The following is a 12,773-nucleotide window of genomic DNA, read 5'->3' on the forward strand; positions in this document are numbered from 1 at the left end:
TTGCGGCAGAGACTGTCGGTGACCGCGGGTTGAATGACCAACCGTAACTTAATAGAAGTTGACACATGTCGCCACGCATGCAAAATGGATTCATCCAACCGCAGCTGGCCAGATTGAAGGGGTCATCCACCCACTCCGCAGGAACGGAACGGCACCAGCACGACCACTGGCTCCATCCCGGGGTGGGGCCATTGTGCTCAAACGCATTTGATTTCAATATCTGTGCCCTCACAGCCCCTTTTCAGAGCCACTTCAGCCGGCAGCGTTGCCAATTAACATTGCCGTCGGTTGGGAGCAGTGCCACAGTCTGATTTCAATCCGATTTGTTAAAAAAAAGTACAGAACTCTAGGGGGTCTAGACAGAACAGTTGGCTTTTGAGACCGTCAGATACCCTGCTTTGAAATTTATTCAAAATATCATATTATAATAAATAATTAATAACTTAAATAATTATTTAAGATTATTAAATACATCAAATAATAATAAATAAATACAAACACCATTGAATCTTTTTTTAAATATAAGCACCCATATATAGGTACACTTAAAAACATTTTCTGATAATGTATTCATAAAAAAGGTTGCTTAAAAATAAGCCTATTGCTTTCAAAATTTTTATTTTTTAAATGGGTATACTAAGGTTATTTTGTAAAATCCCACAATCCCAGAGTATCGCAAAATATACACACAAAAAATGGATAAAAAGAAAAAGGAAAAATACTTCCGGCCATGACTGTCGCATGTCAATTTGGGCACTTTTTTTGTGCGCTTTATCCATCGTTCCCTTATCAAAAGAACTATGGGGTGTACAACTGCGAGCGGGTGAACTTTCTTGTGCAACCTAGCATGAAATTTGTTTGTTTACAATTGCAAACTCCATGCTTCTGTATAAAGCGACTCCTTCCACTGCTGTCGTGGCTGTTGCCGCTATCAAATACCGGAAATTATTGTATGTTATGCCAACGTCAACATTGCCCCGCGGCATCATCGTTATCGAAACGCGGCGTAAATCCTGTATTTATGTATTTTTGGCTGCTTATTTCATGCATCGATGACTGATACATATTCATAACAACACGATATAGCGAGCAACACAACGGTGGGGAAAATTTAAATCAATTACTCTGCCGATAACGCCAGTTTTCATTGGTAGTATACTTCCCAGAATTACTTTAAATTTGGGTATATAGTTTATTTATTCGACTTCGAGGTTCGCTGGAAACATTTTAGTATACAGACAAATAGAAGAAAACAAAAAAATTTCTAAAGAATTCGATTAATACCCTCCCATTTGTCATATTCACATTTAATGGGGAATCATTAAACAAAAATAAATAAATAACCGCTCGGCTCGTAGCACAAAAAACTACATAATCGGCAAAATGCAATTTATTCAAAGTTTAAATCGCCGCAACAATTACTCTTGTTTGTAGTAACCCATTTTTAACAATTCAAAATTAATTGAGTTTAAAACATCTGCGAGTCATTGACATTTATGCGCCAATGAGTTCACAGTTCAGCAAAAGTTAATGGGTCCAAAAGGAGTGGGTCGGAATAAAGGCCCGCTGTTGTGCGAGAGGCATTTTTCTATAAATTTGCATAGTGTTATAGCAAAAGCAAGTGCAATCAAATAGTCGTAAATAAATGTGAGCCGCATTGCATTTATGGCACATGCAGCGACTGCACATAAAGTTCCCACAGGCATGGTCAATGCACTCGAAGGCCCAAGGATAACCGGAAAAGGGGGTGGAAAAGGGGGGGATTTGGTAGAGTGTGGAGGTCCTGGAGAGGAGTACTGCATAAGGAGCAACAGTGACGCCAGCAAACAATGTGCCACTTGAGTTGCTCTCTGTTTTGCTGTGCAAAAATTATATTACAACATTGTGTATAAATTCTGATTTCCAGGCAGCAGCAGCTAAGGCAGCATTCAAGAACACATTGCACTTGCTTGCACTTAAGGAAATTCGAGACAATTTAGCAACATATTTAAAAACAGGACAAAGTTATTAATTATTCCCGTATGTAACCGATAGAAAGAATCGTTTTCGACCCTACAAATTATATATATTCTTGATCAGGATCACTAGCCGAGTCGGTCTAGCCATGTCCGTACGTCCGTATATCTGTATGTCCGTATGTCTAATGTCCGTAAATCCGTATGTCCGTATGTCCGTATGTCTTAAACACTGCGAACGCGGATACTATGAAAGCTATAAAGTTGGGACTTGGCATGCAGATTCAAGAGATTCTTGCGTAACGCAAGTTAATTTCAGCAGAGTAACACGCCCAATCTAACGAAAATATGTAAGCTTAGTTAAAAGTTTAAGTTTAATTATTTATTGAACGTTTTTTACACAAGTAGACTCCTCTAAATTTTAAAGTGTTCAAAGTGAAAATATAATTTTAAACGTTTCCTAATATAGAAAAAAAATCTAACTAAACTAATAACAATAAATCAATACTAAAATATCAAAATAAATCAATATAGTTGTGAATCAAAAAAACGTTTCTCAAGATTTGAAATGTTTTTTAAATTAATATCCAAAATATTTTTAAGGAAACCCCAACTTAAAAAGTATGGCTTATTCCTAATATATCTACCAAATTATTCATTTCTGGCCAGTGTAATTGAGTACTTGTGTTGTGGCGAATGTTAACCCCTTGGCTGCTTCTGGGGTCGCCGGGCTCACGCTTCGTTACTTGGCTCCTTGCAAGAGTGCAGGAGTGCGTCAGTGTGCTACATCTATAGCTGGGGGCCATAAATGGCTTGGCAGGATGTGGAATGTGGGCTGTAGGGGCGGATAAGCAATGTGCGTGCGCCGCTTGGTCGGTTTTAACACGCACTTAACGCACCCCTTGTCGCTGCCACCCCTCAAAATGGATGAATGAGTGTGTACACACCAACAATGTAATCTAGGGTCCGTCGACGACTGCTCATTTCCACTACAAAAGTTAATATGCTGCTAAAATGGCATTAAAAGTGTGGTGGCGCAGTGTGAGGTTTTTGGCTAGGGGTGCAAATTCTTGATAACTCCAGAAGCATAAACACCTCGCGACACAGTTGCGTTCCCAGCGAAGCTAATAAAGTTGGACCAGACCCACCATCACCCAAAAAGGGAAAAACCGAGGGGAAAAACCAAGCGAATATTGTGGTTAACTATGGACCGGGGTTTGCAAAAGCTCATAAATAGAAAATGACTAAGAGAACGTGCGAGTGGCAAAGGAGACCGCTTGGCACTTTTCACAAATTAAAGGTTATGTAATGTGCCCCCCTTATGGCTAAGTGACCAATGACAGCCATTTGAAAACCTTTGACACTGCTGTTTTACTTTCCACGCTTGTCATGGCAACTATAAGCATTTAATTGCTCCATTTACGAGGGGCGAGAGACCTGAGTCACTCAAACGGTTGTGAAATGTAGTTAGGTTCTATTTCTTGAAGTATTTTTAACCCAAAGGAAAGGGCAATATCTTCAAAATTATATATGAATACCTTCTTAATTAAATGTAAGGAAAGTTTTATCAACTAATTTATTTACCCAGCAGACAAGCCCGGAAAATCGAAACCTAATTTAAATTGATTGAGAGGTACTTTTAATTAGCTTAATTGTGTGGGCGAATAATTAATTGCCCTCAATGGGTCCAACTAGACGAAACGAAAGGTGGCGATTTAATAAAATGGAATGTCATTTTCGATGTTTTATTCCAAATTGTTAGTTTACATCGATCAAAAGGCTGATACAACAAAACTGACAGGTGAACATGGCTTGTGTAAACGGCTTTTAGTGGGAGCTCATTAAAGTGATTACGCCACGCCCCCAAAAACGCACAGATAAACCTGCAACTAAGCTAAATGCGCCCATGACAATAGTTTTGTCAAGTGTTGTTGATGACTCTCTTGGTGCACGTGCATGTTTTGTGCACGTGTGTGTTTTTGTGGAAATGTGGGAATGTCAAATTGCATACAATTTTGCGAGCAACAACAATGGGTGTAGATTGTCGAAAAAAGTTGGCCAACAAAGCGCCCCCCGTGTGCTCAACAAACTACCCAACGTTGCTCCCATTTCAGTTGTTTAGCTATGCATTAGATTCTACTTCTTTTGTGGCAACAACAAAAAAAAAGACAGCGACAACTTTATATGGGCGTGGCAAACGCCCATTGTTATGGGAAAATTGCTGGGTGCACCATAAGAAAATATATCGAATTGAGATCGGTTCTCCGTATATAAAGTTAAGTTCTGAGTTCTTACAAATGTTTATTTAAATAATTTCGTTATGAAGATGATTTGGTATATTATAAGGATTTTTTAAATACTCTGAATTTAGCATTAAGTATTATTATGACATTTTAAGAATTTCTTTAAAACCTTAACTTTTCTTTAATAGGTCACAACTAAATTTGAATTTTCCATGAATTGTTATATAAGCAGTTTTTATTACTGGGCCCAAAAAAGAAAGTTTAATTTTAAAACCTCTATGCCTCTTGGATGAAAACGATCTGTTAGAAGTAGATTTTTGAGATTTCTAAAATGCCAAATTAAGAAATGTTTTTTTTTAAATATATCTGGATATTAAATCAAGAGTTCTAAAGAAATGCAGGATTTTTTCCGGTGCATGTGTGTATGCAATCGTCGGTCTGGAACCTGATGTCGTCATAGTTGGTGCTGCCTGCACAATAACAACGGCGATGCATCCGCTCTTCTTTTTTCTCAGTTTTTCAGTTGCAACTTTTCATTGTCAGTGTCATTGTTGCAGCCATATTACGTACGAGTGTGCGAGTACATATATGAGAGTCTAGGGGGCACACCTTCTTTGGTTGCACCATTGTTGCCGAGTTGCATAAAAAATTGACCATTGAACCGGGTAGAGAATATTCCTCTTATTTTCTTCGCTTTATACGGCGCTTCATGCGTGGCTTGCTTTTAAAATGAAGTCGCCGGGTTGCCTTTTTGCATAAACCATGAAAAACGTGGCCACGTTGCCCGTTTTCAGTGGAATGAAAGTTTTTCTGTCTCTCCTTTGTCGGCACAGCTGACGGATCAAAGTTTCCATCGCCATTGGCGGGGAAAAACTGAAACTGCTGCGGTATGCTCAGTTTTCGTTTCAATTTCAGTCGACATATTCTAATTGGGCAGGAAAAACATTCTGCTAGCATTTTGTGCAACTTTGTCTTTCAATTGGAACTTGTCTTGAAGCGAAGAGTTCTTTCATGAAATGAGTGAATAGTGATTTTATAACACAACCTGTTCATGTCTATATTCATTTAAATGGAAGTATTAACCAATTAAATTCGGCTCTTAAAAGGAGGAGTTTAATCTTGGTGGTTTATTAGAATTTTTCTTGTCCCAGAATTTTAGAAGAAAAGTTGTACAACGAACTATTTGAGGGTCCTAGGGGGACTTAAAAAATAGACGAGTGATGTTTTGGGATCAGAACAGTAATCCTTATTTGTTTTCCCTTTTTTAGTAAAAACATTTCTCTTTCACTTTTCTTGAAAATCGCATTAGGCGAAGCTTCCACCGTGACATTAGCTAAGCTCTACAGCCAGATTTCTCACTGCTCCGATAAACAAGTTGTTAAGCTCAAGAACTTCTGAGCCCGAGCCACTTTTCTTCTCAACCACGCCCACGAAAGTGGGTCGGTTGACAAACTGACAGAAAACTGGGGAGATGAGCAGCACAACAGCACAAATGATTAGCAGGGACTCGCGACTGTCATAACTCAGGTGTCAAAACAGAAACGAAATGTTATCAAACAATTTCAGGGCTGACTTGTGTTGTGTCCTTTCGCCTCGACAGAACAGAATATCCTTGAGTACAAAATAAAGTCGGGAACTTTATTCGACGATGCCAGCCGCCAAATAAATCACATTTAACAATGTGCGAGGATATTTTTCATTTCTGCATCGGCAACTTACTTTCGAAAAGTGGAAAACTGGATAAAGCTTGGGGGGGTGGGGGGTGTATGGAACTTATTTCGACTTACCTTCGCGCACATTTTCGTAGGCGTCCTCGACATGTGACTCCTTGTAGATAATGGAGTGAAAATCAAGTTCGTCCTCGGCATTGTGCTCCTTCGCGTCCTCGGAATTCTCCGTTGTGGGTGGGAATGTTGTCGACGACGACGACGACGTATCGGAATGCTCTGGGAGCTGCTGGGTCGTCGTTGTGGATTCAGCAATTTTCTTTATGAAGTTTTCTGTCTTACTATCAACGGCAGTTCTGTTGTTGTTGCTATTGTTGTTATTTCGGGCCAAAGGCCGTGTTGGTTGTGTGTTTTTTACGGTGCTGATGCTCCTCGGAGCCGACGTTGTCGTCGGAGTTGGTGGTGTTTTCGCCGTGCGATTTGTGGGGAAATAATGTTTGGCATGTTCAACATAATAGGCATCACGTTCCGTTATAATTTTACCCTCGAATACCCCATTGTGTATGGAACCAAATACATAACTATTACGATCCCCTATCACTTCGCCCTCATAGATATGATCCGTGGAGACATCAATGGGACCTTTGCTATCATAAATCTGCAAGTGCAAACGAATGTTAAAAACGTTTTCTTATTTAAAATCATTATGGGAATACTCACGTCTAACTTATTGCTAAATGTATTTAAATCACGTTTTAATCTAAGATGGAAGTCTCTTCCATGTGATGCAAACTTTAAATGTACATAATGATCTTTGGTCACTGATCGTCGCGCTCTATTGTGACTAGCTCGAATGTGCTCATGATCATAGTTGAGTGTTTCATAGTGGGATATGTATTCGTTAAGTCGTTCATGACCTGTAATGATAAATAGGAAATACAAAAGGTTAGATGGCAATCGACAAATTATTAAAAAACTTATTAACATCAATAGATCAAAACTTATTTTTCAGTATTCCTTAACTTTTAAGATGAGAAACTTTCAACAGTTTTTCCTAAAAATCAAAGCTTTGTTAATTGGACTCAATATAAGTTGACATTTTTCCCAAAAATAAGGAAGCCTTTGCTTGTTAGATGTTGAAAATCGATTGCAGGCAGAAAACCAAGAAACAATTTGATAACCGCAATTGAAATTAAATTGAAAACCGGAAATTGAAACAACACCAGACTGGCCACCCCTCCAAAGTGTATAAGTGTAGCTCAGATGCAGCCGGGGCTGGCCTCAAAGTCCTCTGAGTACTTTCATTTCCTTGTCAACGCTCGGACACTACCTTCACTTAATACTTTTAACGTTTGATTGCATTTATGCAGGCCCTAGTATGGTATGGTACGGTATGGTATCGTATGGTATGAAAGCTCTGGGTTTGCTGCAGTTCTTCGTAATGCATTTACTGTTGCAGTGGCCCTGATGGCTAAAAGTCGTTTTTGCACATGCCACAGCCAACTGCCTAACTGATGGCAAGTGGCACTTGTGTGGGCGTGGCAGGATTGCTCTACGACTGCCACAAACATATTTATTTTGGCAGATGGACTGGAAAAATGGAGAGCGAGAAAGGACGACAGGGAAATGGCATGCAAGGCGTCGCTTGGGGTCGACAGAAAGCCTTTCCTTGCCGTTTCCCCTCTCTCCAAATGGAGCTTGCACAACATTTTTAATGCACTTACATCGCACACAGATGCACGCATAACTGCATTACTTAAGAGGGAATTTTCGTCTGCCAGTTAGGACCAAGAACAGTTAGGACCATCAAGCCCGTCTGCTTACCTAATGGAGTGTGTGTTGCCAACTAAATTGCACAACTGTGGTAACAAACACAGGAAACATAACGTTCTAGGCACATTTAGATACTAATAAATTCGTTTTTTTTTTTGTTTTAAGAATGATACATATTATAGTACAAGAGAAAAACATGTAAAATAGATACTCCTATAAATATATATGTTCTTAATGACAATGGTTAATATAAAAAATACATAGGTATATATAACTTCTTCCAGTCTCCATTCGCGATTTAATTAATTAGGAACTTGCAAAGCAAAAAAAATACCATAAAATAATAAGAAACATAAAGGGAACGGGCCGGATGCGGGTTCAACTTCAAAACGACTGTCGGAAAATTACACAGAGCCAGAGAGTATCTGGCAAAAAATCCTCAAAACGAAATAAATTGCAAAGGTTCTAAAAACGAACATTATAAGGGCACGGCGGGTTGGGTAATTAAACTGAATGTTCAAGTAAACATTAAACAACGATTTTTTTCGTTCTTTTTTTTTTGCACAAACGTCATGATGAATCAAGCCAGAATAAAGGGAACAACCTGCAGCAGTGGGTAGAAATAAGGGAGCCCTTGGCCAAGGGGGTCATTTTAGTAGTTGACCCACAAAACGGTACAAAGGTTTACCCAGCGTCAGTCCCTGCGGTTCAACAATGCGGAAAGCTCTCCCAGCAACTGATTAAACAAAGCTAAAAACCCGAGGGGAAAAGAATTGCTTGGAAAATAAGCGAAAGGTGGCATCAATAGATTTTCCGAATCTAAAGAAAGTGAGAAAAATAGGTTGCCATGAAAAAAATAACAATGGAAGGCTGTCATTAGGAAAAGTGCGCAACGTTTGCTTGGAAATCAACTTGACATTTAAACAGCAATTACCCCATTGTTTCAATCAATTAATCTTGTATATTTAAGGCAGATCGTAATTGAATATGTGATAATTGATTTTAGGAATTAAGAGACATATAAAACTTAATGTGCACTGATAAGTGGTTCTGTATTTTTTCTAAACATTTTCTGCTTTTAATCAGCGGTTTGAATGCTGTTTAAAGTACTACCACTGATGTTTAATTGCAAAGATTGATATTACAATATATATTTATTTTTCTTATTTTCATTGGCAGCTTGACATCGATTCGGAATTTTGGACTTATCCCAATCAGTGACACCTTGACTTACATTTTGCCTGTTGCTTTTCCGGTTTTTCCGGCCCGCTCATTTTATTTCCCATCGATCCCCTGCCTCTCAGCTTCTCAGCTGCTGCACAACTGGCACAAATAAATAGAAAATAAAAAAAAAAAACAGAGGAAGAAGAAAAACCAGCTTGAAACTACTTTCGCTATTCGTTTTTAGGCAAAGGGGGGTGTTGCGGAAAATTGAATATGGCAAAATTGTGCTTGACCAAAGAAAAGGCCAGCATAAACATGAAGTAAACAACAACAAAACACGGTGACTGGCTCTACCCGACTTTTCCAAGCCAAGCGAAAAAAACTTTTCTTTTCAATGTTTCTTTTTCTCGGCTTTGCAGCTTTGATTTTCTCAGATACATCTGGCAAGTTTGGCTATTAAAAGCGAATCCCAATAGAGAGAGAGATATTACGGAAAAACTAGTTTCAGCTGAAGATTATAGTCCTCAAGCTAGCAACTTAAATCGCATTGACAAAAAGCGTTTTTCGTTTGTCTCACTTATATTCCATTAACCCAATTTCTCCCTCGCCTCATCGATCCATGTCGCCATCGCCAGGACAAACGAGCCTTTAATGCGCTTCGCTGGAGATGAAGATAAGGGACCAGATAGAGAGATGACTACGGAAACCCCATGACATCCCAGTAGAGAGATATCAGCCAATCCCACTCGGAGTTATTCATTTTTAAACTGGGTGACCCACGCAACTAAGCGAGGCGGTGCAAAACGATGATTCAATTTGGTTGCAGTGGATGATGGTAGCATAAAACTGCTCTCCAGCCGAATATCCGAAGGATTTGGTCAGCGTTTTTGGCTTAATCTGATAGTTTTTGATTGATAGGCTTAAGGCGGCTTATCCTGTGTGGGTGGAAAACGGCGAATAATGCCGAAAAGCCTCCTTCAATGAAATTAGCCTGTATTGGCGATTTCAGTTTTGTGCCAGATATTGATGGATGATGTTGAGGTCATTGGATCAAAAGGAATTGGCAAAGTTAAATCTTATATCTGTTAGGCCATGAGTAACATAATTCTGAAATGTAATATTTAAATAACTTTTAATCCTAAAGTTTCTGACAGTTATTAAATGATTTTGCTATACAATTTCTTTATTAGTAGTGACAGTATAATTTCCATAGGCCTATTTATTATTAATTTTCATGGCCTTTGTTTGAATCAGAGCCTATTTATTTATTAAAGACGTTTTATTGTTACTTTGAACGCATTGTATGTTGACGTAAGTTACACTAAAATCGCCTCAAGCTAAATTAAAATGAAAAAGAAACATCTGTCAAGACCGGGCAGCAATGAAAAGACGGAGGATAACATAATCTTTGTTGATTAAAGCAAATGCCAGATGATGTAAAAAGCAGATGACCTCATTTTTCCATTAAGGGCTATTTGATTAAAAAAAACTAACGAATTTATCTATTTAAATACAAAACGTAAGGTATTTTTCCAATGAAAAATTATTATATTGCAATTTTTTGTAGATTACTGCAAGATTTTACATTGTTTTTCAATCTGATATCCATATTTTTTTTACTTTTTGTAAAGGGCTATGAGCTGATAAAATGATTTCACTGCTACGTGATTTATTGCAGTTTTGCAGGATTTTATTTGACAACCTTTCGTGCGGTTTCTTTATTTTCTTGTTGGAAAGCACCAAGGCCGATATTGCTGCGGTGGCCGCCCAACACTCCCTAGTTGCAAGAAAACTTTCGTCAGAGATTTTTTTTCGTGGTTTTGGAACGAACTAAGATGTCAGCTAAGACCATGACGTGCATCCCATTAAGTTAGAAAATTGCAACAAAATAAAAAATTCTAATGTAGAACTTTTTAAGAAGTTGCAACTTGTCTACCAAAAAAAAACCAGTGAGGTAATGTCCCGAAACGTGCATTATACTGTCTTTAAAAAAATCATGACTTTAGAAATATTCTAATAATTGGTCAACTGGAAATGTTTTGATCGAGTTAAAAATAATAAAAGTCTTTTGACATTGGCTTGCAAATGATAATATATAGTTTATGTTACCATTTTACCCACTGCATATAGATGTTTACCATTTTTAAATGAACTAAAAAATACGAGTTGTGTATAACTTTCTTCCACAACCTGAGGATTTTTTCGCATTTTGCACCGCATTTGCAGACGAATTTTTATTTTCCATATTTTTGTTTGGCTGAGTTTCGGAAAATATTTGTGCAGAGGTAAATGCAGGCTGTGCTGTGTTGGCCCAGTGAAGCGCATTAAGTCTTTAGCTTAAAGGCAACAAACTGCAGCCACATCAGAGCCCTACGAGTACAAACAAGCAAACACCTGTAATAACAGCAATTACAACGGCAAAGCTTTTCCACCTACTCACACTCGCAACAAACAGGACTTGTATCCTTTGTGCTAGAACAAAGGCTCAGGACAATGGCAGAACAACATTAGAGCATTCCCATGGATCTACAGAATGTTAGCGTAAACATTTTCCTCTATTCATCAGTCTTGTAATAGTCAATCAGGGCACAACATCTAGATTAGAAGTTGTAATAACTATAGTTTCTATAGAAATATGAAAGCCAAATGTCAAATGTATAAAAAATTAAAAGGAAAATCTTGAAAGTATGTGTTAACTTTAAAAACTCTTGTTGTATTGCATTTTTAATGTCAGGCAGTTAAATATTTCAAGAGGGTTGACCTCACCCTGCTTGAGCCAGAAAATAATTACCATATTAAATTCGAAAGGCATGTAAAACTTTGTCCGCAGTCCCAAGACAAATTTGACCACAGGATACTTCAGGAACGGGCATGCATATCGATAGATAGCGCCCCAAGCCAAACTGTCAGTTCGTTCCAGTAAAGGCAGTTGCATAAACTGGCCAATAATCCCCTAGACCGAACCAAAAGGGACTCGGGGAATGTGGACTATAACTTGGCAGCCGACTACTGAGGCAACCCAGGACAACAGAGCGGGCCAATAGTTGGCCAAGTCCTTGGAAAAGCGCCTTAAAGGCTACAGCTAAAACGCCAGTAACAAGAACAACAACACGAGGGTGCAAAAGTTTTCCATGTAATGCATTTCAAGTAATTTCACTTGCTACCCAATACACAGGCCAACTTTGTGTGCAAACTTAAAAACCAAAGCCAGTCAACTTTCGAAAAAGGAGCGCCAGCAACAAAAATCCATCAGATGAACAACGAATTTCTGAATCGTGCGATGGGCCACGACTTTTCTGAGCTTTCGAACTGGGTCAAGACAACACGTTACCCTATTTATACGCTTTAACTGCAGTTTGAAAATATAATGTTGATAATTATATTTAGTCCATTTTAAATATAAGATTTTAATTAGAATATATTTTAACCTTATAATTTTGTAATCATAATTATATTAGGATCATTAGCTGTTTATTCTAGTTTCATTTCGATCCATTCTTGAAATCCCAATACTTCTGAAATATTTCTTTATGTATTAAATAGTCATGAATGCAAATGACATTTGTGTACCCACATACTCTTCAACTTTTCCAACAATCGCGCCTGACTTTTGCGTATCCTGTTGGCTTTGTTAACAGTTTGTTTACAATGGGCCAGAGCGCAGATAGGCTAAGGAATGCTGACAATGCCGAATGCTTATTGACCGAGATTTTTAAATATGTATGTATGCGGGAAAAATTATTTTTTTATCTCCAGAACGGTTGGCTGAAAAGCAACCAGTCGAAAGGACTGAGTTTGCAGGCGACAGAATGAGATAGTGTGCGTTGAAATGTGGGGAAAATAAGTCAAGCTAAAAATATGTTAATATGTCAACTGACTATAGTGCCACCAGTTAAATTTGGGATACATAGAGAAATGTGTACTGCAATTAAAACAGCTCTTATTTGAAAGAATTAGCAAGCAATTGTAAT

The 12,773-nt window shown here is 38.2% G+C and overlaps 1 protein-coding gene across 4 annotated transcripts in view; it reads right to left on the reverse strand.

The window, feature by feature from the left end:
- Positions 1-12,773, reverse strand: part of LOC119546923 (disintegrin and metalloproteinase domain-containing protein 10) — a 91,480-nt gene that overhangs the window by 23,755 nt on the left and 54,952 nt on the right. For all 4 annotated transcript variants that reach the window (XM_037853556.1, XM_037853557.1, XM_037853555.1 and 1 more), the window contains exons 4-5: positions 6,586-6,782; positions 5,986-6,523 (exon numbers count right to left, since the gene is read on the reverse strand). In XM_037853556.1, coding sequence (XP_037709484.1) covers positions 5,986-6,523; positions 6,586-6,782 — 735 coding nt within the window. The remainder of the gene's footprint in view (positions 1-5,985; positions 6,524-6,585; positions 6,783-12,773) is intronic.

Source organism: Drosophila subpulchrella, chromosome 2L (genome assembly GCF_014743375.2).
Source record: "Drosophila subpulchrella strain 33 F10 #4 breed RU33 chromosome 2L, RU_Dsub_v1.1 Primary Assembly, whole genome shotgun sequence".
NCBI lineage: Eukaryota > Metazoa > Arthropoda > Insecta > Diptera > Drosophilidae > Drosophila > Drosophila subpulchrella.